The 27,668-nt window shown below is 36.1% G+C and overlaps 1 protein-coding gene across 2 annotated transcripts in view; it reads left to right on the forward strand.

Moving 5' to 3' along the window:
* LOC150099291 (uncharacterized) overlaps positions 1-27,668 on the forward strand; it is a 181,142-nt gene that overhangs the window by 84,709 nt on the left and 68,765 nt on the right. For both annotated transcript variants that reach the window (XM_090403549.1, XM_090403550.1), the window contains exons 2-4: positions 3,297-3,407; positions 23,632-23,739; positions 25,844-25,929. In XM_090403549.1, coding sequence (XP_090259675.1) covers positions 3,297-3,407; positions 23,632-23,739; positions 25,844-25,929 — 305 coding nt within the window. The remainder of the gene's footprint in view (positions 1-3,296; positions 3,408-23,631; positions 23,740-25,843; positions 25,930-27,668) is intronic.

The raw sequence follows: 27,668 nt of genomic DNA on the forward strand, positions 1-27,668 counted from the left end.
TCCATTCCTCTTTTTTGATTCTCAAGACTTTGTAGCACTCAGGTGATCGTGATTCAGACTTCAAGATCCTTTATAACCAATACCTTAAACACCACCTTGCTAGTCCCAAGTGGGATGTGAATAATTTGGTGAGTTTTAATTCCACCAAACTGTTATTCCGTCTCATTTCATTGAAGAAAGATCATGATTCACTCTTCCTCTCTTTTCACAATAATATTCTGTTTGCTTCAACTATCCAGTTTTGGCGTACACGAGATCATGCCAACATGAACGTACCCAACAAAATACCATGCATCCACAAATGTTAGCAGTATATTTGCAAGTTTATTTATAATATATATATATATATATATATTGCTAGCAAAACTAGCAAAAACTATAAAATCAGCAGATGTGATGCATTATCAGAAAAGGCTAGAGGTATAAGTTACATACGAAAGTAAATTAGATCTTTCCTGAGTATCCGAGTATTACCAAAGTAAGTGATCTTAACATTGCCAAAGTAAAAGGAGGTGTTTCTTGGAAGAAATAGGAGTTTTGGTAGCATTGACGTTCACAAGATTGTTCTCACATCACTGCGGAATGCCACGGAAATTAGTTGTTATGGAGGATGATGAAGCTTGGAATGAGCGAGCACTACAAGATTTGTTCAAATGAAGAAGAATGGAATGCACTATCATCGGCAAAACTATGGATATAATTTGAGATCAGTGAAAGAGTATTGTTTATGCATAGAACAGAGCCTTGGAGCACTGCTGCATTGGTAGAAAAACCTAAAGAAAGAAAGTGGTTCATCACGACACACGATGGTCAATGAGAAATGAATACTCAATTATAAAAGACGATTCTAGGTAGACGATTAGATGTTAGTTTATAAGTAAACCTCTGTGCCAAACCCAATTAATTTAATGACCTGAAAATGTCTAGAACAACTACAAGAGTGTTTTCAAACTTCTCTATTATTTTATTAAACTTCTCATTTCCACTATTTTATTATTATTATTATTTTTTTAATGATTGAATATAGGTTTCCTTCTATGCTATGGGGAAGATGCCAGGGCTAATATAAAAGAATTTCTAAGTGAAATATGTTTACATATTTTTGAAAAGTACATGAAAAAGCCCTTTCGTTTGATACACGGGCACTAGCTGCACTGCAACATGAGCAATGGGAAAACATATTATTTTATACATTTTGTCAACTGTGTGAGAGCCACCCCCCCCTTCTTTTTTTGTGAGCGCAACATATGCGCAGAACATTGTCGAAATCACAAAAATCCTTTTTAAAATTAGGTGTCATTTATGTTGGGGGGGGGGGGGAATAATTATGGGTAGTGCTCCCTGAACACCCCAATGGGATTAAACACTAAAATTATTTAAGCTGGGCTATTAGAAGGATCCACATCAAATGATTAGGAGATTACGGTTAGTTTTAACTCTTAATTCTTATTATTCACTAACAACCTAATATAATTAACTCTTAGGGGATTAGGTTGATATTAACTCAAAAATTAAGAATTTTGAGTTGTGCCACTATTGCACAAATGAGCGATATGTGCGATTACTGTCTAAATGAGTTTAAGTTCATCTCGGCGACAGCAGCATGAAATCCATGAATTTGATCACTAAAGATGATCCGATTCAAATCAAACACAAGATTTTTCCACAAATGTTAATAAAAATCTCAAATCCTAAATTTGAAATTTATTCATCGATTTGTTATATTGATTACAAAAAAAAACAGACAAAAAGAATGCAACTTAGTCTTTTGAGGAAGTAAAGAGAAAGTAATCGGTGGGTGAGAGAATCGAAAAAAGAAAGAAGAAAGAAGCAATGGTAATGGATAAAGAGTTGGAAGAAAGAAACAAAAAAAACCACGAGAAAAGAGGGGAGGGATTAAAGAGAATGTGTGTGTGTGTGTGTGTGTGTGTGTGTGTGTGTGTGTGTGTGTGTGTGTGTGTGTGTGTGTGTGTGTGTGTGTGTGTGTGTGTGTGTGTGTGTGTGTGTGTGTGTGTGTGTGAGAGAGAGGGGGGGGGGAAGTGTACACAGCAGAAGGGGAAAAAACTGAAGAAGAGAGAAAAAAAAAGAACTAGCACAGCCGAAAACAGGTTTATTACAATCAGACATATACTGTGCATAAAAAGTGACAGATAAAGAGAGACGATTGTTTAAGTTTGTATATATTTATATTCAACCTTGAAGTTTGTAAAATTTGTATATCTTCTTCTTATTATTCCTTCCCTCCTCTTTTACCTTGCTGTGCGGTGTCGAGGATTTGTGTACATTTATCCGCTACCATATTGGGATAAAGTGGTTAGACCTATGTCTCCCGGTGTGTCCTATGTCTGTAGATGCGTGTGTTCATGAGTCGGTTTGCCTGTTCTTGGGGATGAAAAACCCGAGTTTCCGTGTGAAAAAACCCCTACCTCCTTATGAGACCGGCTAACTCACCTTTACTCCAAAGAGACCAGATAAAGGTTCCTCACGTCACTGACGGAATCGAACCCAGGTCTTTCCTGACCAAAGGCCTTCGTCTATAGTACTGACTGAGCTACGGAGGCTCTTGTATATATTCATATACAATAAGTTTGTAAAAGAAGTATCTATAATATATACAAGCCTACAGAGGCAATATTACTATTACGTGATATGTTCCGACAATATAAATATAAATAGATGAGAATAAGGAGATTCGTATCATCAGAGTTTGCCGTATCCATTTTCACACACACAATGGATGAGGAAATTTTTCCGTTTATCCCATTTTGTCAAATCAATGAATGACGTTACTTACAGAAAATTCCTCGTGCTAATGGCAGTCACGAAGCTAACATTACGTAGTTTTAAGGGTAGATATGGGGAAGGGAGGGAATCGCTAAACAAAGCCTGTTACTTATGTGTGCAATTTCTCCATACGCGGAACAGTCCCTTGACCTAAATTGAGGCTACAGCATAGCGTGACTTGACTTTCCTTTTCTCTAATTGATTCCGCATAGTTTTGGGACCCCTGCCACTCTTGGTCAAAATGTTCGGTCATTCACGTGATCCCTACAAAGATGGTGGGCGTATTGACACACGTAATATATATGCACCTAATTTCTGTTATTACTAAGTGATGGTTATCCTTGTTCTGCTTTAATGAATGGGCAGTCGATACAAGCGCCCTCTGTAGAAAATAAAAGTTATATATGAAACTAATATTTAAAAAAATACTAGTTCTCAAAAATTTCTTGCAAATCATATGTTAATGCCAATTTTATAACTATTGTTTTTTTTGTTTGTTTTTTTACTTACAGCTGGAGCGTCTTGCCCAGTATGAAAGATACCTGTCTCGACTGGCTGCGCAGACAGCAGAGGAGCATCGAGACAACAGTGACGCCGCGCGGCAGCCGGGAAAAACAAAAACTGTGAGTTTATTTTTGTTTTTATTTGAAATCGCAGTAATTTATCATCGTCACAGTTTCCATATCGCACGGATCCTGTTACACCAGATTCCAAAATACCGCTCCGTACGTAACACGGTTAGTCCTCACCAACTTTTAGACCTCTTAATTTAAGAACACGAACGAACTTCTTTGAATATTTTATAATTGGCCCTTATGAACACTATGGCAGTCATAACATAATGGACGCAGCAGTTGTTTAGTCTGTAAAACGGTGGGATATCAAATTATCTGAGTAACTTTGAGCCCCATCAATAATGCACATGTCAGTTAGCTACCATAACCTTGAATCACAATCATGTCTTTTGTATAAGTGAGACGAAACATCGCCTCGGTTGCTGATGGCAGGTATCAAAATCATTACCGTATACAAAGAGATAAAATTCATCATAACATGGATGTAAGTTAGTCATAAAAACGAAATACCAAATATTCGTCATTTGTAAATGATATCGGTCTAGTTCTTTGTTATTTATGATAAAAAGGAAAAAAAAAGAAACATCATTTCGATTTTATTAATTTCCGTCATTTCGAACCACAAATTCCGTTACTTCGGATAACGGAATTAAACGTGGTATGCATTTATTGCATTTGACATATAAAATTCGCTAATTATTCAAACGAATTTATAAGCAAATAAAGTTCTGTATAAACATAGGGACGGGAGTAGAGTGTTCAAAAATAAAAGGAAACAAGTTAGTGAATGCAAATTTAAATGAGCATCCGGACGTGTAAATTGAAGCTACTCCCCTGTTACACATCCGCGCGAAGATGTATAACAACCTATTGCGCATGAGTGGGTGACATGACGTGTGGGAAAGAAAGAAAGAAAAAAAAAAAAAGTCGTTTTTCTAATGAGATTCGTTATAAGTCAAATAATGACTCACGGCTCTTTAACCGAAAAACTATAATCAGGAAAGACAAATAATTAAGTCGTACTCCAAAACACCCATGGCTTCGCCCCTCGTGATCAGTTGCTTACCTCCCTGTCCACCTACATATCCATTCTTTTACTTCCTTTCGTGCTATAGGTAACACTCTCCTGTCACGGCAGGTGGAGAACGAACTTGTCGATGCTTAACAATTAACGCCCTGAGCATACACCCATTGGGAAAATAAGAGATCAGTTCTCTGAACTTCACACTTAAGTATGTATAGGTGAAATGGTAGAACTTATAAAAGAACTTTTAAATAATATATATATATATATATATATATATATATATATATATATATATATATTATTTTTTTAAAAATTACACAGTATCGCAATATCACAATTAACTGCACGTTTGAGTGATTTTCGCTTTAGAATTTTACGGCTTACTATTATTTAAGGTCCTGTTTTGATCTAAAACTGCTTTCAATGTATTCAAAATATTGCTTTGTAAATTACAATGACTTGCACAAAAGATAACTCAATATGAGAGTATTTTTCAAGAATATTTTCCTGATCATCTGGAGTATTATCTACGTATAAATACGGCTTAATTATACGTTGTCAATAGAAATATTGCAGAATTAGATTTAAATGTTTTTCGTGGTTTCTTATCTGTTCTGATGGTACAGTCTCGTAAAGAAAGAGGAGGGAAATACTTGGAGAAGCGTCAACACGAACACACAAGGCGTTGGGTATTACTCACGAATCGCCGTCATAAAAAGGGCAGGTAACACATAAATCAGGTGTTTAAATATAGTTATTACTGCATTCTGCTGCAGAAATGCAAAGATAAATATAGACTTATAGCTTATCGTTAACGTTTCAAGGTTCGACGACCTACTGTGGGTGAGGTGTATTGATTTACGATCGAACTGATAAAATTCAGCTAACCAAAAGCTGCATCTTTCGATATATCTTTATCGATGCGATTAACAAAGAACAATAAGTGGTTCAGAGACACGTTATAAAAGTCGAAAACTCAATCGAGATTGATAAAAACAATACTGTTATCCCAATATGCTAAAATTAGGAAAACATGTTGCTGGTAGTATATTAGCAACATACTACGCGAGGCAATACGACGCTGCTGAAAGCAAGGTTAAATTCGTCGAGTAGCTAGCTAATAACTGTTCCATTATCGTTTACGATTCACGGTGTCCTTCTGAGAAATATTAATGACTTGTCTATAAGCTCACAAAAGTGACTCCGACAGTGTAATACGAATAGATGGCCAAGAACACGCCGTATTAAAAATTTATAATCGCCACTATTCCTAGTGGATCAGTTAATTCCTGATTGGTCAGACAACTTCCGTGAGAGTGACGTATTATAAGTCCACAAGAAAGAATTTCATCAAAGTGGGTCACTGTCCGTCTTGTTATAAACCATGGCTGGAATTGGGCTGGGCAAAGTCAACTGTTGTTTGAAGTTGATTGTTTTAAAACTGGACAGACATTAACTATAGAACAGCAAAAATACTAAGGAATCATGCTGGCAAAAAAAAAATAATAATAAATAAAAATAAATAAAATTACTATTCTTAAACGGTATAGTTTTTATTAACCCGGACTCTTTCTTTTCCTTATGTAGGTAAAAAAAAAAGGAAAGGGGACAATAAAAATAATACTGCATATAATAAACTATTTCTCTCTTCAGTTTCTTCTTGTTATTCCGCTCTCTCTCTCTCTCTCTCTCTCATGCGGTCGTTCAGTTTTGTAGTAGATCACTCTCAAAACTCCGTGTTACTCTCCAATCTTTGAGCTTCGCCATTTATTCGAACGAAGCTAGGATTGTCACATATTGAAACTGCAGTGCTTTCTCGGCACTACTACCTTAATCACGTGATCTTCTTTTGCTCGTGCCACCGACCCTACATGCATCGGTCTGTAGCTGTGTCTACAATACGAAGAGGAAGGAAAAGCAATAATTGGGACCGGGGATGTTCTTTGATGGTTTCCAGGCCATTTACAGCACTAACAAGATGGGACAATGCGGTAAGACTGCCTGCTTAACGAGCCTCAAAGACAAAGAAGATGGACCATGATAGATAGCCGACAATTTGAGGGGTGTTTGGGGATGTGGCTCGTTGCTTCTTCTATAATGGTATCCCAATAATTCAGAGCCTTGCTCATAACGATGAAGTCACTTCAGGGGGAGAAAAATGAAAATATTCCCCATCAAAAAAAAAAAAAAAAAAAAAATATATATATATATATATATATATATATATATATAGTGGAAGAGAACTGAGGGGAATATCCCTTCACTTTTCTTAGAATGAAAGTCATGCACTCCTTTTCGAAATCAGATAGAGAACGGCCTTTCGTTCAGTTAATACTGAGACCTTCAGGGCTCACAATTCGAAACCTCTTCCCACGAGAGCCACCTCACTTCACGTCCTAGAGACATTTCAGAAAGCGCCCTATTTCATCACACAAAGCCAACTGATAGAAGACGTCTTTTTACGAAGGTCACAACATTTACGTACCCATTAAGCACGTGATGCAACTCCAATGGCATTCCTCTTTTTTCTTTTCTTTTTTCACTGCAAGCATTTTGTCGATGTATGAAGCAGAGTTCAAATCACGCACAGCATAATTGCTCTTAACCTTGTAACAAGACTCACTGTTCTCCCAGTCATTGTCTTTCCTCCATAGCTCTGTTGAGCTACGGAGGAAAGACAATGTTGAAGTTGAGCAATACACATTGCTCAATTTCAAAATATCCAGTTGCTTCAAAACCGTCTTAAAAATTGAGGGGTGAGAAAACATTTCGATGATAGCATTTTCACTGCAACAACTCAGATCTTGAAATATAAGATTTGATGCCAGCTGGCACAAAAGTTTAATAACCAAAAGAAATTGCAATGGCATTCTGCCACTCGAGCCTAACAGAATTCAAAATTCTTATTATGAAAAGTTTCATAACTAGATATTTATTTATTTATTTTTTTATTCTAGGTTTGTTTCACATAGTAACAAATTCACGTATATTAATTGAAATAAAATGAGCTTGCGTACAGATTAAATAACTAGTTCTTCAAGTGTACTCAATTTAAAAACGAAAAGCAAATAGCTTTATTCCAGTTAAGAAAATATTTTCCAAATCTATCATATTATTTATTCATTTAATCAATAGTAGGATTAAGATGCATTACAGCTAATCTTCGAAATAAACAGGTTGACCGAGTAGATGGTATCTGCTTTCCAACCAACAATATATGTCATTATATGTCAGTTTGGTAGATGAATTCCATCACCCTGTGTAAGGCTATCATCTCCCATAGCTTACCAGAAATCTGAAGTATCTTAAAAATTCAATACGAGTAATTTCTCACTAGATCAAGGTTTATCTGACTCTTGTCCGACGGATTACGACCTTTCGTAGGTGGGATTCATATTAAAAAAATTAATGTGTCCTAACCAGATAATTTCCATAATATGCATCATCCTGAGCATAGACGTGCCGACAGAAAACAAAACCATCCGTGTAACCAGTAGTGAGTTATAAGGGGCTCGCCCGAGCCCTTTGTTAAATTTTCTCAAATTTGAGAGCCCCTTGTTCCTATTGTTTACTTTTTTAATTTTTCAAAAAAAAAACAAAAAAAAAACTTTTTGAAATATATTAAGCGACAAACTCATACGGTAACCTAACAAAGTGATTTTATTAAATAAAATATTATAGTTACTGTTAGTACCATATAAAAATAAGAATTCACTTTTGGTAATCGCATATAAATAAATAGGACTATAAAATAATGCCCCATGATTGGTACCGTTGATTATCACTTGAAGTATAAAAACAAAGAGAAATATAATGTACTTCAATATTATTGTGTTTAGATAATATTTATTTATTATTTATAAAACTTCTATCGCAAACAAAAGAAATTTAGTTTGTTTATAAAAAATGCGGAGACTATTTCATATGTGCGATTACAAAAGATTTTATTCTTATTATATTTTGATAGTAAAAAATGTTTTTCTTATGTAAGATAAATTAGCACACATGATTGTGTGCAAATATTTCATGTTTAAATCATGAAATATTGGTTAAAAATGCCTTTACAGGTTGTCCCTTCATACTTTTTGATTGGCATTTGTACACAAGCTGTATTAATAAAAGTTTTTGTGTGAAATGCAGCTTTTTTTTTTGCTCGACGATGCGAGCCCTTTGTTAAAATTTCCATAGCTCACCACTGCGTGTAACATAACACAAACTTCATGAAAAGATATAGTGCTATATTACTAATGCCTCGATATCTCATCCGAGAGGCATTCTCATCGGGACATCATAATGCAACGGCGACCTTAGTAGATGTGCCACAGAAGAGAATACCTCCTGTGGTGGTCGCTTGGTAATAATTGCTGAACCTGCAAGCAGGAACTGACAGAACGATACATACGATACGAATATTCCTATAAATGATAGGAAGCGCAGACTTTTTACTGGAACTGTTTCTGCAAAACAAAAAAAAAAAAGAGAAGCCATTTCAACGAGAACAATGAATCCAGAACTCCAAATGCACAAATAGGCGTCTCATAGTGATATCAGAAGCAGGTTTTTTTTTTTTTTTTTTTTTTTTTTTTTTTTTTTTTACTCATGGCCAGTTGCAGAAACTTGCTTGTTACGAATCAAAATTCCTACAAATCCGTGCAATGATAGCAGAGCCATAGCTTGGAGATGACTGCAAGAGGATTTAGATGGATCCAACTTGCATTGCCGATAAGGTTCAAATTGTCTATTTCATTAGATCTGGTCTTGTAATAATTCATACGCAATGTCTGAATAATACCTATGGCTCATCAATCAAGTATATTCTAAGGTAGAAACAGTCCCACAGAATGCTGGAATCTTCCACTGTGACAGTAACTATCCATTCGAAAAGGGTCCAAGAACAGGTTAGAAAGCATGACAAGCGTCAGTATATGTCAGTTATTATTTATAGGGAACCCTTTTACCTACTTGCCTGTGCCAATAATCGATTTTGACAACATGATCCTCCTCTGACCTGAATAGTTTTAAGTAGCCAGCCCTCAACCTCTCTCGAGCAGGAGATGCTGCTAGAAGTAATCCGGAATTCACCTGAATGAATGAACTGAAACGATTTTTCGACTAAAGAGTTGAAAAATGGTTTACAGAAGAAACTGGTCTACATGCTATATAGAGCAGGTTTAAAGGCTAGAGGTGACTCAATTCATTAATAACTACATTCCCTTTTTCTTGACTGTCTCTAATCACCACATCTTAGTTAATAAATAAATAAATAAATCTTCTAATGCCTTTTTAATAATTATATGGAAATCTTTTATCCTACTTGCCAGTGCCAAAAATCGACTAACTGAGAAAACCAGCTGAAAAAAAAGTTCCTCTAGAGGGCGACTAGAATCGAACTCTTAAGATCTATCTTCTTACAATCTACCATTAGGGTAGAGTTACCATAAGACTACACAGCCAACCAACATCTTTTAGAGGTTGAGAGTGTACTATCTACTGTAAATCTGATTCAACTCCAGTAAATATCGTCTTTGCTAAATTTACAATCTTCGACAAGTCATTTATTCACTTACAGCCGATATTTACATATCTTTTAACCCTTTTTAACCTTGCGGTGTCGAGGGTTTACTAACCAACGGACCTCAAACTGTTCACAGGATAAGGTGGTCAGTCCTACGCCCCGATGTATCCTATATCCTGTAATGTCGAGTTCTCAAGGCCGGTTTGCCTGCTTCGCGGGATGAAAACCCCCAGGATAAACTGAGGAAAAAACCCTACTGTCCACACCCAAGACCGGCTAACTTGGCTATGGCTGAGGAAGATCCTTCAGCTCCTCACGTCACCGACGGGAAACAAACCTAGGACACTCCTTCCCCAGACATATGGTTGCGAAGCGCACAGCCACTAGGCTAACCGCGAGGACGATATTTACATTATGCTGTTATTTATTTTCACATCATTCACATTGCTCACAAAAGCAATGTTTTTCTTTTGTGAGCATGTTAACTATTTTTATTTTTCTTCTTCGTAATTTTTTTCCAGAATTCGAAAGTAACTAAGCGAAGCCCCAAAATCATTCAATGTCTGCAGAAGAAAAAAGAACTTAATGCCGAAGGCATGGTACAGCCCGAAAAGGATGTGTCATTCTATGTAACAGTAAAATGGGCAGTCGAATTCTGCTACGGCCACGACTCTCTTCAAGACGATCCTCCTTCCAGCAATCCATCAAATTCTAAAGTTAAGAAAGTCGACAAAGTTCATGATTTAATGACATCGAATAGATCATCAATGACCACTAAGTACACCGCCAGTGTTACGGACGTCTCACAAGAAAGAGCCAATCACATTCTAGTTAACATGCAGGAGATGAGAGGAGGATAGTTGCAGTGCGTGACTGTGGCTTTAAAGTTTATCGAACATTCACATATTCCTCTGATCTTGCTCTATTAGTAGAAATCGACCATTTCGTCCAAATATTAAAATTCAAAAAAAAAAAAATTTCCAATACCCATTATGCTTGATATCTTGCGAGGGAAGTTTTTTAATGCAAGACACCAACTTCTTTGTGAATGGAATCAGAGCATTGCAGTGTCGTTAGAAGTATGTTGACCTATGAGGAGACTATGCAGAAAAATCATGAACATTCATTTCAGTGTAGTCCTTTATAAACTACGAACTTTTCATTCACTCTTCATATGCTCAGTCATTGAAAAACGTTATAAGGAATTTCATAACCGCATCAAACGTTTGTGCTGAGGCCCAAAAGGTATTAACCCAACCTCCAGAAATGTTCTGAATAATACATCGATATCCTAAAAACCTAAAAACGCAGCATATATGCATTTTAAACTGATATTCGATCACAGAAATATATCTAAATGAAACTTGATAAAGTTATGACAACGTGTCATTGATAAAGTTCATCCAACTTTTGTACTAGAATCTTCCAAACCGGTGATCTGATCTCCACTAAAATTAGCGTACAGTTCACTAGGTATTACTAGAGGAGTTATGGGAAACACCAAAAAATGAATTAATAAATAAATAAATAAAAACCCAAGGGCTATTGTTGGTACACAGATCGCATACTGTCATTATTAGTATCCATTTTAATTGTATATTTTATAAATATTTTTTCATGGTAAAGATCATAAATAACAGCATTCACTAATATTATGAAGAGAGAGAGAAAAGGGGAGGGGACGATTTCCTTTATTTCCCACTATGCTATTGGAAGTGAGGGTACGCCTTATGATGCAAAATGAAGAGTTTTAGGCCGCAGTTGTTGGAAACAAGACGTTTTCGTGGAATGTGGTACAGATGTACCAGGTTATGAATAAAATGTTCATGATTTTTCTGCATAGTCTCCTCGTAGGTCAACATACTTCTAACGACACTGCAATGCTCTGATTCCATTCACAAATAGAATAATTATGATTCATAATTATTTGCAAAAAAATAAAAAAAGAGAAGTTTTTAGTTACCATTCTTCAAGCTGGAGAGAGAGAGAAAGAGAGCAAGTTTGATGAACGAACAGTTTTCATTCTCGATTTCTTATTTTTCTGGATTAAATTCATTTAATTTATTCACGATAGAATAATTGCTACAATATGAAGGTCAGGCAAACTACATTTCCTTAAGGTTCAACTTATTATGAATTAATAAATAAATAAATAAAAACCCAAGGACTATTGTTGGTACACAGATCGCATACTGTCATTATTAGTATCCATTTTAATTGTATATTTTATAAATATTTTTTCATGGTAAAGATCCTAAATAACAGCATTCACTAATATTATGAAGAGAGAGAGAAAAGGGGAGGGGACGATTTCCTTTATTTCCCACTATGCTATTGGAAGTGAGGGTACGCCTTATGATGCAAAATGGAGAGTTTTAGGCCTCAGTTGTTGGAAACAAGACGTTTTCGTGGAATGTGGTACAGATGTACCAGGTTATGAATAAAATGAATAACGTTAAAGATGGAAATCTTTTATGCAATTGGAAGGCAAACGTACACTAGACCGATTTTAAAAATCGAAGCAGAATAATAAGTTGAACCTTAAGGAAATGTAGTTTGCCTGACCTTCATATTGTAGCAATTATTCTATCGTGAATAAATTAAATGAATTTAATCCAGAAAAATAAGAAATCGAGAATGAAACTGTTCGTTCATCAAAGTTGCTCTCTTTCTCTCTCTCTCCAGCTTGAAGAATGGTAACTAAAAACTTCTCTTTTTTTATTTTTTTTGCAAATAATTATGAATCATAATTATTCTATTTGTGAATGGAATCAGAGCATTGCAGTGTCGTTAGAAGTATGTTGACCTACGAGGAGACTATGCAGAAAAATCATGAACATTCATATCAACAAATTTCTGTTGTAGTAAAAAAAAAAAAATTAAGAAAAAAAAAATCTCAAAATTCCAAACAAAAAATACAGTACGTTTCCTCCGTGAGAATCGTGATAGCCCCGCTTAGGTATATGAGGTCACCTTTCTGACATCTACAAAAACTTACCTCACTCAACTGACAGTCGCGCCATGTCACTCGTTAAGGGTGCTGGGCACAACTTCTGCTCTTCCATGCCTCTAGTGACCTCACCCAAAGATAAGGCCGAACGGAAAGAATAATGCCTCTTGGCATTATTCTTTCCGTCCAACTCGTGTACAGACAATCACGATAAATTACTTCCCATTATAATAAATAAAGTCCGCTGAATACCTTTGCTTTCGTCAGAAAGGCATTAGAAGAATCTCTAGCATTTGCGTACCAACAAGACTTTTGGTCCCGCCAGTATCTCCCCAATGATCAAAGTTTGGGTTTCATAATTAACACCCATCCTATATCGTCTTTACAAGCCCTGCCCTCATCTCAGTTCTCATGAAAATAATAAAGCCCATCGACAGTTAACTCTATTTGGAGACCCACCAATCGATGACCAGGGCTCTTAGGATTCGCCACTCTTGATGCATAACTGATGCCTTAGCTAAGATCTGTTCACCTGTGCACACAAGTAATAGAAAGGTCTGAAAAAACTGATGTGGTCTTGACATTTCTAGGGCATTTTATAGCGCCTGACATACTAGCCTATCTACCAAAATACCATCTAATGAACTGCCTTTCACTCTTGTTAGTCAGACAGTTTCCACTTTGGTCATTTACTACGTGTCATGATGGTTTCTCCTCCAGATTTCCCCACCATTGCTAGAATAATTTGGTAATCTCTAACCTCAAATCTTACCCACATTTCTTTCTGATGACATACGCTGCATTCCTGTTCTTCACTTGACAGATCTTGTAGCGCTCAAATGTTCCAAGTTGCAAGCTCATTCATAACCAATACCGTAAACACTAATCTCGTTTGCATTCCCAGTGGGTGAAAGCAACTTAGTGAACCTTAATGTTAATGTTTTATTCTTGTTCAGAATTACGATCGAAATAACTATGAAATAATAATTTATATGAGTTAATTACGTATATTCTAGCAGGTTTCCCTGTTTTGTGGGATGAAAAAAATCCTTCACCCCCGTATGAGACCGGCTAACTCATCTCCAGATGAAAATTCCTTATAAAGGTTCATCGCATTCTAGAAGAGATTCAATCTTCCTCAAGAACTAAATCTGCAACTGTTCAAAGAACATCAACGGGCTTCTTTACCTAAAGTGGCAGCGTTTGCCTGCAGAACATCGGATTTTTCATTCCGAAAAAAAAAGATAAAAACAGCCAGAACACACACACACACACACACACACACACACACACACACACACACACACACACACACACACACACACACACACAAATAATGGACATAATACATTGCCTCCGTTTATTCGGCCGTAATTCCAACCCATCTCTCCTTTGGCATTTGATCACAAATAGTACTGTTATGCTATAGTTTTTGCAACATTTCACATGTGGGTTATATTTTAAAAAAATACTTTTCATAACCCCTGTTTTCTTCAAAGGTGCACACTCGGAATGCCCTATCTCACAGACTTTCAACTGCGTAAACACACACACACACACACACACACACACACACACACACACACACACACACACACACACACACACACATATATATACAGTATATTATATGAATCCTTTCGCGAGTGGAACATTAGAACTGGATGAGCAAATAGTTAGATAATCCAGAAATTCTGCTCTAGTAACCAAACATGCAATTTTGCAAGCCACTTCTGGTCTCCAAAAGAGGAGAGTAATGATCTCACATCAAGTGAAAAAAACTGACAATCATTTAAAGACATCTACAAACATTCGTGTACTCTGTGGAATTGGACTCCTCGGCCCTACTCGATAGAGAGCAATAGCACTATCCTCTCGGTCAACCAGTCGACAATATGCTGAATATTTAAATAGCAAAAAATACCCATGATCTTATTAACCACAGAATGTGGAATGTTTTTTAATGTTCATCTTCCAGAATATATACTACACAAATCTTATTTTTGAATGTTATAATATTATACTCTATCAGATGATACATAACTATTATATGTAAAACATATATAACGTATTGACTGCATTCCCCATAGGAACATCTACATTAAATCATCTTCCATCGGATCAGATATATCAAGGAACGCAATGAGTTTTTAGTTAGCAAATACATATTTGCTAATGCATGAATATGAATACACATATTTCACAACGCTGAAGTCCACGAATTCACATTACATTACTAACTATAGTAATAAGTGAATTTAACTCGAGATGTCACGTCCACGGAAGTCTTAAAAGTTAACTAGCAGCCTCGTTTGTTAGCATAACGATGAGATGGCTGGATTGGTAAACGCACTACTGATGGATAGATGCATTTTTGTCTTTACAGACTGCATAAACATCTACACTTCAAGTGAATAAAAAGTTAGTTTATTCTTTCTTTCGATTTTTCGTACTGAACGTAAGGATATTTAGCACAGCACTCGCCAATCAAATAAGAATCGAAATGAGATCACGTGTTTCTGTTGCCTGTTACGTCGCCACTGCAAGAACGCCATATCTTGGGTGCAAAGCGCACTCAGTTTGTAATAAATGTAACAATTATTATTATTATTATTATTATTATTATTATTACGTGACACCTCCAGGGAGTCCAAAGACTCATCGAGGGAGGGCACCTACTCTACAACTCTCTGTCTCCATCACTCAAATCCACCAACTACAACGAACCGCAACTACACCAACGCCATCTACCGCCCACCACCACCACCAGTTTTTTCACAGACAATCACAAACATTCCTGACCACGGCAGGATTCGAACCCGCAGCCTATAAAGAATATTTGTAAATATAAAGAGTATTTGTAATAATCCTATGTACCGACTCAAGCACGTAATTCGACTAATAAAAATAAACAAACAGATAACAAAGCACATTCTGAAACATATTAGAACGTTAGGTATGTAACTAAGAATCGTGGTAAACTGACTACTAAGATTTTTTTTTTTTTTTTTTTCATTATGGCCAATGTCAATCTGGGCTCAAAATGAGAAAGTTTTGAGCAGAGACTGAAATTCAAAGGAATGCTAAATTTAATTAACGGAATATTACAGCACTTTCTAAATTGACCCCATATTTTATTCCTCCCATTCTATTCCACCTTTCCGAGTAGATTGATAACAGGAAAGAAACGAAGGTTGTTGACCTTGTTTGGGGTAGGGGGACTTTTCTGTAGGGTTTTTTTTTTTTTTTTTTTTCAAAAGGGACATGTGAGTAGTCGAATCTCGAGCAGAGATAAAGTTATCAACAGTCCACTCTGCGGTTGACATCGCGCGGTCAGAAACCTATCACTCTGTCCCAGCTATGTGCGACGCCGTCTGACTGACAGTAAACAAGATAATGTCAGTGGACAGCCGTAAAATGTGAATGACGGCCAATGAGCAGAATGCCAACTTGGTTCAAACGAGACACTTGCAAGTCGCAATCTCTCTCTCTTTCATACTCACACACACACACACACATGTGTGTGTGTGTGTGTGTGTGTGTGTGTGTGTGTGTGTGTGTGTGTGTGTGTGTGTGTGTGTGTGTGTGTGTGAATCGTGTGGAAACTAGGAAACGATGACATCAAACGCCAAAATAAATATCACCCCCAAACCATTCAAGAATTTCTTCACTTAAAATTAGTTATCCTAGTATAGTTCCGAATTCAATGCTTAGAGGAGCGATTCAAGTTTGGGTACTGTGAAGCCCCTGGTGAATCACAAACAGAAATCACAAGCACAACACAATCCATGAAAATGAAAACTCTTCAGGAATGCCATAAATATATTCACTATATATATCAGTTTTTGTTGTTTTTAATCTTATTGCCTCTTGTTTGCCAGGCGATAAACATGTTCTTTATGATGTGATAAAACGACAACATATTTGTTAGAAAATTCAAAACGTCAAAGAGTAATAATAATAACAACAATAATGATAAATTGACAGACAATTTTTTTTTTTTTTTTTCGCGATAGGAGTGAAATCCATAATTTTTGCTTACAAGAAATAAAGATTTAGTTCGTTTCCATGACAACCACTTTCTGGAATGCTGCCACTTAATCATGCGAACGAACGTCAACAGATTTAATCCAGAAGTGAACTGTGACAGCACGGTACAACACGGAGCTGTAGTCTCCCTCCTTCCGGTATGCTATCCCCCCCCCCCCATTCCCTATTTCATCCGCCTACTGCGAACGCTAAATTCTAGGTGACACTTGAAAGAAACACAGCAGATTAAAGCCTACGTGTTCAGCAGAGAGCAGGTGAAGGAAATATTAGCACACACACACCTGTTTCTCTCTAGCAAGCCAATCTTTCTGAATTACTCCTGCCGAACTATGCGATATCTTATCTACGATGAAGAAAGCCATCACTGAAAACGTCTGCGCCATTCAAACTTCCAACAGCTGACTAATGCCATTGAGTGTTTCGCGTAAATGGACAAAGGCCATAGAGATCAACAGCAGACGCGCAAATTCTATTTAATGTTTCTTTGACTGCAAGTTAATATCGTTGCCATAGCAACACGAGAAAGACATGAGAAATACGAACGTGATGTTTATTCGTAGCTTCACTGACTAGTTTCAGGTCAGCAAAAGAAGTTTATACTAATCTTGGCAGTTTTGTTTTAATTTAAACACAACAGTTAATCACACTACGTTGTTGGTGCACGTGGCATAAGCATTTTTTAAAAATTATTTTGGACAAAGGTATGCATTCCACACGCCAATACAAACCTTAGCTATTGGATTTTATATTTCGATGTGTAACAGGATAAAAACAGTATCTGCTTCCGTTTCTGGATAGAATTCTAACCAAGTACGGTCAGAACAAACTATGGCCAGTTGTTGATTGTTGTTAATTCTTCCAGTTTCATTCTGGGAAATTGCGTTTAACAATTCCAATCATGCACAGTGACGGAATTGTTTATTCTTTTGTCACAAAGTAGAAACCTCAATTTAATTGATTATGTTCCAATCTTTCTCTCTCTCTCTCTCTTGCAGTACTTATTTAATCTCCAATTTCATTAGTACAGCGCTTCATTCTGCAACTTTTTTTGCAGCGATCCCGGGACATTTTACTATTTTTTTCCACTAGTAATATAACAACACCATTCTGTCCTATTTTTAATCTTCACCTTCACAAAGAAATGAAAAACAGTAAATCAGAGTCAAGTTTTACATTGAAATAAGACGGGGCATACTATGAAGATTTTTCCTCCTTCCCAATGGAAGGCCAGGAGTCCCCCATCACACTGTAGATTATCCTGGACAGTAAACATTATTATATGTTCAATGCAACAACAACAACAAAAAAAAGTGATTGTCTTTTTCATGGTGAACAAGAGAACAAAAAATGTTTCATTCCTTCACGCGTACAAAATCAACGGAAAGGAGGGAGAAAAAACGAAAGCAAATAAAATTTAATCTCGTACGCAAATCAACCCATTTTTAATAGATGTCAACCAGATCCAAATTTCTTTTCTTCATAAATTAAACAAATTAAGCATATTACAAAGAACAAATAATGGATAGAACATTAAATCGGATAGACATTGGACAACAGTAGACTACCAAAAATATTATCTACCTATATATATAAAATGATCAGCCTTTTTATGTAACGTTTTCATGTAACGTTTTTGTGTCACGTTTTTTGTCGAGTTATTTGAAACGTTTTAAAACTCAGGGGCTACCCTGAGTGTCGAGTCTTCAAAATTCGAGTCATCAGAATTCAAGGAGAACCGACCTACCAGTCCTTAATTCGGTGTGGGGGGGGGCGTAGACGCCAGGGGGACGGATCCCCCCCTTTTTTTTTTTTTTTTTGAAGACTCGACACTCAGGGTAGCCCCTGAGTGTCGAGTCTTCGAAATTCGAATCATCAGAATTCAAGGAGAACCGGCCTACCAATCCAGAACACGGGGGATTGGGCGCCGTAGGCGCCAGGGGGAGGAGCCCTCTAATACAGATATAAAGTAAGTGGAAAAAGAAGAATTGGAAGACCAAGAAACAGATGACATGAAACCGGAACAGGCCACCTGGCCTAAAATCCATGTTAGGCAGAAGAAGAAGAAGACAAAGAACAAATATACCTTAATATATAGTCTTGTCAAATGAGATATTTATTTTACAAGAAACTGTTATGAGACCGGTGTTACGTTTTTAATTTTATGTAAGTCCCATCTTCCCTTTCCTGTTAATCTCAATGGCCTGTCACGGCCAAGTAACTTGACATCTTAGAAATCTGATATTGCTTATGATAGGGCGGTAAATCCTATGAGCACGGTCTGCTATGACTGTGCTCATAGCAGACAGGCTGGTTTTCCTCTTTTGCGGGATGAAAAATCGGAGGCCCCAGGGGGGGGGGGGATGAATCCTGCTACAACCATATGAGACCGGCTAACTCGCCTTCAGATGAAAAGTCCTAATAAAGGTTCTTCGCATCCTAGAAGGGATTCGAACCCAGATCTTTGCAACCAAAGAGCATTGCCTATAATGAAACTTTAATTAGAATAAATGAAATAGCATCAAGAAGCAAGAGCTGCATAAAAAGAAGTTGATATGAGGGAAATATAACAATAAAAGTAATATAGAAGAGTATGGATGGTAGAGAGTACAGTCTATAAAATATACAAAAATCGTATCATTAGAGGAAATTAGTTCAGCTCATCTAAAAGAAATTCTAAAGTTGTTTAATAATGTGACTAGTAAAGCGAAGAAGAATTATGGGAAGAAGAAATAAACTTTGGTGAATGTAGCCTGTAGAAAGTGATGCAGTACAAATATATGAATTATTGTACAACCACTTTGTCGGTATACATACCATTCGTGAAAATGATATATCTCATAATAGAGGAAGAACAGATGACAGCATGGAATATCTGGAGATTTTAAAGATATCGCAAAAAAAAAAAAAACGTCGATATAAAAAAGCAATAGGATATCATTATAGGCGTTAGAAAAATGTGCAGATAAATTTGTATTATTTTAGCATTGTTATGCGACTTTTAATTATGATATAGTGCCAAAGGAAAAGAAAGAGAATAAGATAGTCCCGCTGCACAAGAGATACGCCAAAATGGAGTCAGCACATTACAAACCTATTAGTATTTCTGGAATGTTAATTCCAAAATCCATACTGACGGTTATTTATTAGTTTTTTGCACCAGAACTGACTCTTTTCCTACCGCGTCTTATTCTATTCACACCTATCCCAACAGCCTGGAAATTGCCCTGTGTTCAACCAATTCCTAAGAAGGATAACAAATCACTACCATGGTCGCCCAATCTTTCTCACGTTAATCCTCTAAAGCAGTGATTCTTAACTTTTTTTTACCTGATGCTCCCTTTCAACTATTTGTATGGCCTGGAGCCCCCCCTGCTCAATTTTACACTAGGTTAATGACTCAATAAGATAATTATAATATATTATTCGGCAAACCTAAATTACCATCAACATATTTGAACTGATAGTTAATTAAAAATTAATGACTTTGATACAAATTAATTTTTATTCAAAAATGATGTGAACTTACTGTATTTAATAAGCCAATCATTAATGGCTACCCTGAGCCTGATGAGATCCTGCAAATTTTTCAATATCAGGTTTGATGTTTGACAAACGAAGTCTCAAGTCTCTTTCACTTACTTGCAATCTATTTCGCTGCTTAGCTAACAATTGCATCACTACCCTGAATCCTTTCGTGACCAAGTATGAAGGAAAAGCAATGACCAGTAATTTTATTTCTTGCCAAAGCTGAGAATACTTGCATTGCATATTTGGCCAGAATCTTTCATATCTACGCTGTTGAAATTGTACTTTAGCTTCAAATTCATTTTTTAAATCAATAAATTCTTCGCACAAATTTGAATGAACAGACGTGGCATCAGAAAGAAATGAATTTATGACCCAATCGGGTATTTTATGTGAAGCAAAAGATTCGTCTTCATTTTCATGGCAAAGTTCCCGAAAAATACTGGTATTCAATGACTGGGCTTTTATTTTATTTACCGCTTTAATAACATCATCCAAAGTCTTATGTAGTCTACCGCTAAGATGTTTTACAGCTAAGTGTATGAAGAATGCAGAGAATTGTAAAGATGTTTGGAACTGCTTTTTTTAAGTCCACGGTGACGACCAATCATAGCTGGTGCTCCATCAGTTGCACACGCAATAATATTTGTGAGAAGAATGTTTTTAGCATTAAAAAAGTCTTTAACAACCTTAAAAATTGTAGAAATTTTTGTGTCAATTTTTCAGCAAATAGAAATTCTTCAATAATTTCTTCATTAGTATTTATATAACGAAGGCCATTAACAAAGCTTCGTTGTCACGTAAAGTTGATTCATCGAGTAGCAAAGAAAATTCTATGCAACTCGATTTTATGCAACTCAATTTATTTATTTTTTTTCCCCAATGTCCTTTGCCATTTCGTCAATTCTTGTTGATAGTGAATTATTGCTGAGAAGAACTGACGTCATATTACTTTTACCTGGGCCAATTATCGTATCTAAAACTTTATTTATAGCCGGTAAGATTAAAGTTTCGCCAAAAGTATGTGGCTTTCCACATTTGGCAATTAATTTTGAAAGTTTGTAAGACACAACAAGTCCCTTCTCTTGTTCGTTACTTTGTTTTGCAACCAACCCTTTAAGTCCAGGACGATTTTTACATTTAGGCTTTAATTCGCGAAAGTACTCCACATCTTTTTTGCTTTATTTGGATGCTTTGTTCTTAAATGCGCTATCATTCCTGAAGGCTTCAGTCCTTCGTTTGAGAAAGTTTTTTCACATATTACGCACATTGGTAACTGCTCATTATTTATAGACGGAATAATGACAACATAATAAATTAATGAAAGCACTTTCTTTTTTTTTTTTCACTCATTATAATAGCCCAAATTAATGGTTTTCAATGTAGAAAATTCACACCAAAAAGTAGCCCAATTACTTAACTTTCAATGTAAAAATTCTAAACAATAAGTAGCAAATAAATTTGAACAGTATTGCCAGCCATACAATATTCTGTGCCAAACATACAATATAAATAGGGATGATAGATTAAATACGGAATTTTTTGCTTTTATTATATTAGCAGTATCATAACCATCAATACCAACTCCTATGCAATCTTGAAGGTATACTTAACTAATAAATAATCGCCAGTATGGATTCCGCCGCTAGCGATCAACGGGAGATCTGCTCACATATGCCACCCATCTCTGGACAAATACTATGAAATCTCAAGTGACTGCACTTGGTATTGGTTAACTTTAAACCATGTCCCATTTTTCAAGTATTGTCTGGTCAGAGTTTTTGACCAGATCTGTCACAAAGGCCTGTTAAGGAAGCTCCCATCATTTGGTGTGTCCCACGACTTCTGCAATTGGTTTCCCAGCTTTCTGACTAGACGTGTGATGATGGCAGATGGTTCCTTATTGTCTTATTATGCAATCTAATGCCGAGGTTCCACAAGTCTGTTCGCTCACCAACCCTCTTACTTCGGAATATCAACAACTTCCTCCATCTGACTACCAACGCAATACACTTTCGCTGAAGACATCACAATGCACTCCTTCCTTTCATTTGACAAACCTTGCACTACACAAACCACTTCAACTCAGTTGCATCAATGTGCTATACCCTCAATTCTGATCTCTCCGCCATCCTCCAATGGGGTGCAGCTAACCCCGTCAATTTCAATACTAAAAACATAGTTCTGCCTTATTTCCCTCATAAAAAAAAGACCCATTTTCTTCCCGTATTAACTTTTTGCAATACACAAATCTCTAAATAAGATGAGATATCTCTCCTTGGAATTACTCTGACATCTCATGGCATAAAGACATCACAACCATTGCCTCCTCAGTTTCCAAAAAAAAAAAATAGGATTTCTCTTTCGCTCAAGGAGCTACTTCACCTCTTAATAGTTGTTAGTTGTTAACCTTATACAAATCATAAATCCACCCCAAATGTAAACACAATATTAGAAGGCAATCAGACTGAATGGTTGGGAATGAGTAATAAGCTGGTGACGTGGATAAGAGAGTGGTTTCTAACAATAGCTCTGGAGTTCAGTACATAATATTCTGGAACAAACGTCTGCAGCTGTGGAAGTCCTGAATTTGTGATCGAGAGAATTTATTGATGCAAGATAGAAGGAATACATAACTGTCATCGCTTTCGTCAGTTTGTGGCTGACTTTTTTCCTATCACGTTTCCATCTTTCATTGATGTTAGATACAGTTGATTTCGGATGCAGTAATTATCAGACAACTGCCCAGATTAATGAATGCCAAGGATGGGTTAACTTTAAACCATGTTCCATTTTTCAAGTATTGTACGCAACTAGTCATTTAGCGTGCATTCCTTGTTTAGCGTGTGTACTTTGTTATGCCACGTTATTTACCACTGATAGTGTATAAGAAACATGCGGGTGTCCGAATATCTTCGTCACGTAATATATATAAGATATTGTAAATTTAGACATCCATTCTGAATGGCTTCTTATTTCTTTACAGTATTTTTACGAACATAAAATTAAAACGAACGATGAAATTAGCACCTGCTCATTTCATTAATACGCTAAGTAATTCAATAAAAAAGTTTGTACTGAAATATAGTTTTACAGGATCATTTGCAGGATTTTATTTCTATGAAGTTATCATTGATGCAAAAATATGAACTTGATTTTTCGAATGAAAAATTCTTATAGGTGCACTTTGTTTTTTTCTTTCCAGATGGTAAAGAAATGCGAAGTGCGCAAAGAGGATTCACAGCTGAGCAGAATCCAAGAACTTTTCCCATCAGATGATCTCCGACTCTTAGAAAGAGATCCATTATCTCCGGTAAGTTTTAATATTTACATATCTGAATGCGTTTAACAGAGTGTAGTAGGTTATTAGAAATGCACACGAGAAAGTCAATAGGAGAGTTTGGGTTGACCTTCGATTTATTAAATCACGACTGATGCAAAAAAAAGCCAATGAACTCATATTTGTTCAAATATGTGCGCGTCTGGTCACAGCGTAATAACTTATTACGGTAAACAAAGCGCCATGTCTGTAATCGGCAAATTTCGTCCCTTCAGGCTATTATGTCAAAGGCATCTACAGTTAAATATATGACGAAATGAATCGTTACTGAAATAAATTCAGCCCATCGTACTCTTGAACAAAAAAAAAAAAAAAAAATTAATTGAAGAAGATCAGATTAAATAAATAATACTAAGTAGTGATGCAAAAATAAATAAAGAAATAAAAAGAGTGAAGATACGTTTAAAAAATAATTAGAAATAACAATATCTGTTTATTAGTGTCTATTGCATTTCGGTTTGAGGTGCTAGATTAAGGCGTGTTGGTAACATTGTCCATAGTAAACAAATAAAAATGTAAATTCTGATCTGTCACTAGTGAAGCATACGTATGAAACGATATTTTAACAGTACCTAATGCAAGCGATAATGAAAAAAAAAATATATATATATATATAACATAACAGACATTATTGTGAAGTATATTTTATTATCCCAATTATTTTAGGTTTTATTTTTTTTGCTAATTACGAATAAATTGGACTGCATGTCACTTGACTCCCGCCATGAACGATTGTAAAATTATAGTACATTACTATAATTTCTTAGCTAAGGCTGATAATAATAATTATTATTATTACTTTTTATTTTATATATATATATATAAATTAACAGTCTACCCACTGCAGGATAAGGCCTCTCCTATTGCGGGAGGTTTTGGGTCTATTACTCCCCTGGCGACCCAGTCCATATTAGGAGAAGACAATCACAAACATCCATGCCTACGCGGGATTCGAATCCGCAGTTTCTTGGCTGGAGAGCAGATACGCTAACCACTAAGCCAATTTCTTACAGAACGCTGAAACCTTGATTTAGAGACCAAATATGAACTTTTCTTGAAGCCACTTAGGTTCCCGCTGCACAGTGGTCTCCCATCGGCCGAAGAAGTTTATCTCCCACCTAAAGACAATCATAAACATTGTGACTGTCTTTATAGTTATATACACTATACCAGGAGGAATGTAACGAACCTCAGGGTTGGACACCATGAATAATTTTGAGTAATGAGACATTTGGAGAAATTTCTCAGCCTGGTTGGCCGAGTGATCAGCATGCCCGCTCTCAAACTAATAACAGAGGTAACCAATAGGCAGATGGTTCGCATCCGTATGTATGGATGTTTAGGATTGTATTTAGGTGAGAGATGAACTTCGTTGCCCAGTAGACCACTGCCTAGTTTATGCGCAGTGAAAGCCTGGAGTGGCTTGAAAAAGTTCATATTTCGTCTCTAAAGTCGGGTTTCCACATTATGCGAAAAAATAACTTTAAAAAATAATAATAAATATTCTTTATTTAGTGTTTATTTCTTAAAATAAGTTATTTGACGTTTGGCATCTTCTACTTTTGGTGTCATGTATATACAGTACGTGTGTGTGTGTGTGTGTGTGTGTGTGTGTGTGTGTGTGTGTGTGTACACACACTTTCGGGCTCGCAGAATGTTGTTTTGTTATTAATGTACACGCTATTAAATATAGAGCTGTATTTGTTGCAATAAATCAATTTTTAGAATATGTTTGCATTTTTATATATACATTGGAAAAGTGTCAAAGTCGAGAATAAAATTGCAAAGGAAGAAAAAATAATGTCATATATTTAAAAAATATATCTGCATATTATTTTAAAATGCTGGGCGTATTTTTTTATTGCAAATAGGACTGTTTAATTAATGCTTTTTGACTCAGCTACAGCAGACATTTAGACATTCGCTACAGTCAAGTGTTTATTATACAATTATAAATTCAAAATATTAAAAAAATAAACTTAGATTTTTTTCTCCTAGTACTGTATTGTGAAATTCTATTGTTATTCTATGCATATATTTAGACTGTATTAAAACTGTCCAAATGTAAAAATTTCAGAAAAAGAGTATTCTTCGGACGAAGTCCGGACCCGCAACCAAACTGCAGAGGGTATTGTCTAAATCGCGCATATCGCCTGTCGAATTGTAAGTCAACTTTGCGATTTTGTAAAAATTTTAAATTTATTTATTTTAACCAGCTTCTTCTGTTGGTTAAATTTAAGTTGTTTTAACTTAATTTGTTAATTTAATAATTTAAATTAAATTACTTATAGTGATTTCCAAGGAATATAAAATACATCTACACGTTATAATTCCGAGAGGGAAAGAGAGAGAGAAAACGAAGAGGATATGTAGGAGAAATACAGATATAAACATAAATAGACAAAAGAAAAAAAAGAAGATGAAAGGGGGGGAAAATGAGGAGACAAAGCCAAAGGAACTGAAAACGATGAGAGACCGAGAGTAGCTGTTTAAGGTCTTTGGCTTAATCAAAGTTCAACGTCCACGAGACACAATCAGCATCTTCTACAATGATTATACGATGAAAGACCATACAGATGAAAAGGCGATATCAAAAGCCCCAATAACAGGGAGAAGCTGATAGCGAATGGAGAAAAAACGGTGGCCTAATATCTACCTATCTGTGCATGTATGTAAGTAGGTATGTAATACGTAGTTGCTGAGGTCAAAGATGCCGACCTTCATTCCGGGCACTTCTTCCCAAGGTAGATGCCGTCGACTCAATATTAGCATACTGATTTAACACCTTTTTATACGCCGTCTATCAAACTAACTGCCCATACCTCGTCCAGCCGGTCACGCAACCACAATCTGCATACCTAATTTTTAATAAAGCCACAGTATGACGTTACTAAACCAGCAGAAACACTTACGATACGCTTGACGGCCCAACTTATCCGATTCGATCTTTTCTGGTGATGGTGTATTGTGTGTGTGGGGAAAGTGATGGGAAGTCTGGTAGGGAGGGGGGGGGGAAATCGTGTACATTTTGCAGGTGTTTTTTTTTTTAATGCTTGTCGAACTTTAATTAACAGTATGTGTAGATACATCATGAGTGAGTGACCTAGACACCCAGTGAAGAGACAATGGCGGACAAATAAACAGTACCCTTACGAAAGATATCTTCTGAATGTGACAGATGAACGAAAGTTCATCTCACTACAGTGCAGGCCAGAGATGAGAATGATAATAATAACGTGATATTACCGATGAGTTTTTGGATCCGTTCATTCATTTACTTGACTACTTGGCAGTTGATTTATTTTTATTTTTTATTTTTTACGTATGTCATCTTTCTACTGGATATAATAATATACACTGACTAGCCACCATATTAGGACCGTGAAAAATCAATCAACAATGTCTATTCATTTATAATGTTCAGAAATGACACAAGATTACGACTAATCCCTAAAATTCTCAACTAGACTTGTGATTCAATGTGGATTGGAGTCTAGTTAATATGGTCAATTCCGCATTTAACACGGTAAATGTCTAAAATTTTGGCTGTGTTCATCAGACCATGAACTCTGACGAAGCGAATGAGACCTTATTAGCACGTTTGCGGGTAGTCAGTTGTGTTACTCAAAAGCTAACGTTTCTTTGTTTTGCTTACTGGTTCAACTAAGAAATAACGAACTAAAAATAAAAATATAAATAAATAAAGCTACAGCATTCCTGTTCATGCCGTCTCTGCCGTCAATCAATCAAAAGGCAGGACCAGTCCATTGTTTCTCGTACTTTCTCAAAATTTCAACTATTCCGCCTGTGCAGAAGGGTATGAAATGTCTTGCACTAGACCAAATGATCATACTCCAATCCAGACTAATGTAATAGGTGCATTCTTGCATTCTTGATATTGC

This window comes from Typopeltis vanoorti, chromosome 14 (genome assembly GCF_054136105.1).
Source record: "Typopeltis vanoorti isolate ZY-2024b chromosome 14, IOZ_Tvanoo_1.0, whole genome shotgun sequence".
Taxonomy (NCBI): Eukaryota; Metazoa; Arthropoda; class Arachnida; order Uropygi; family Thelyphonidae; genus Typopeltis; species Typopeltis vanoorti.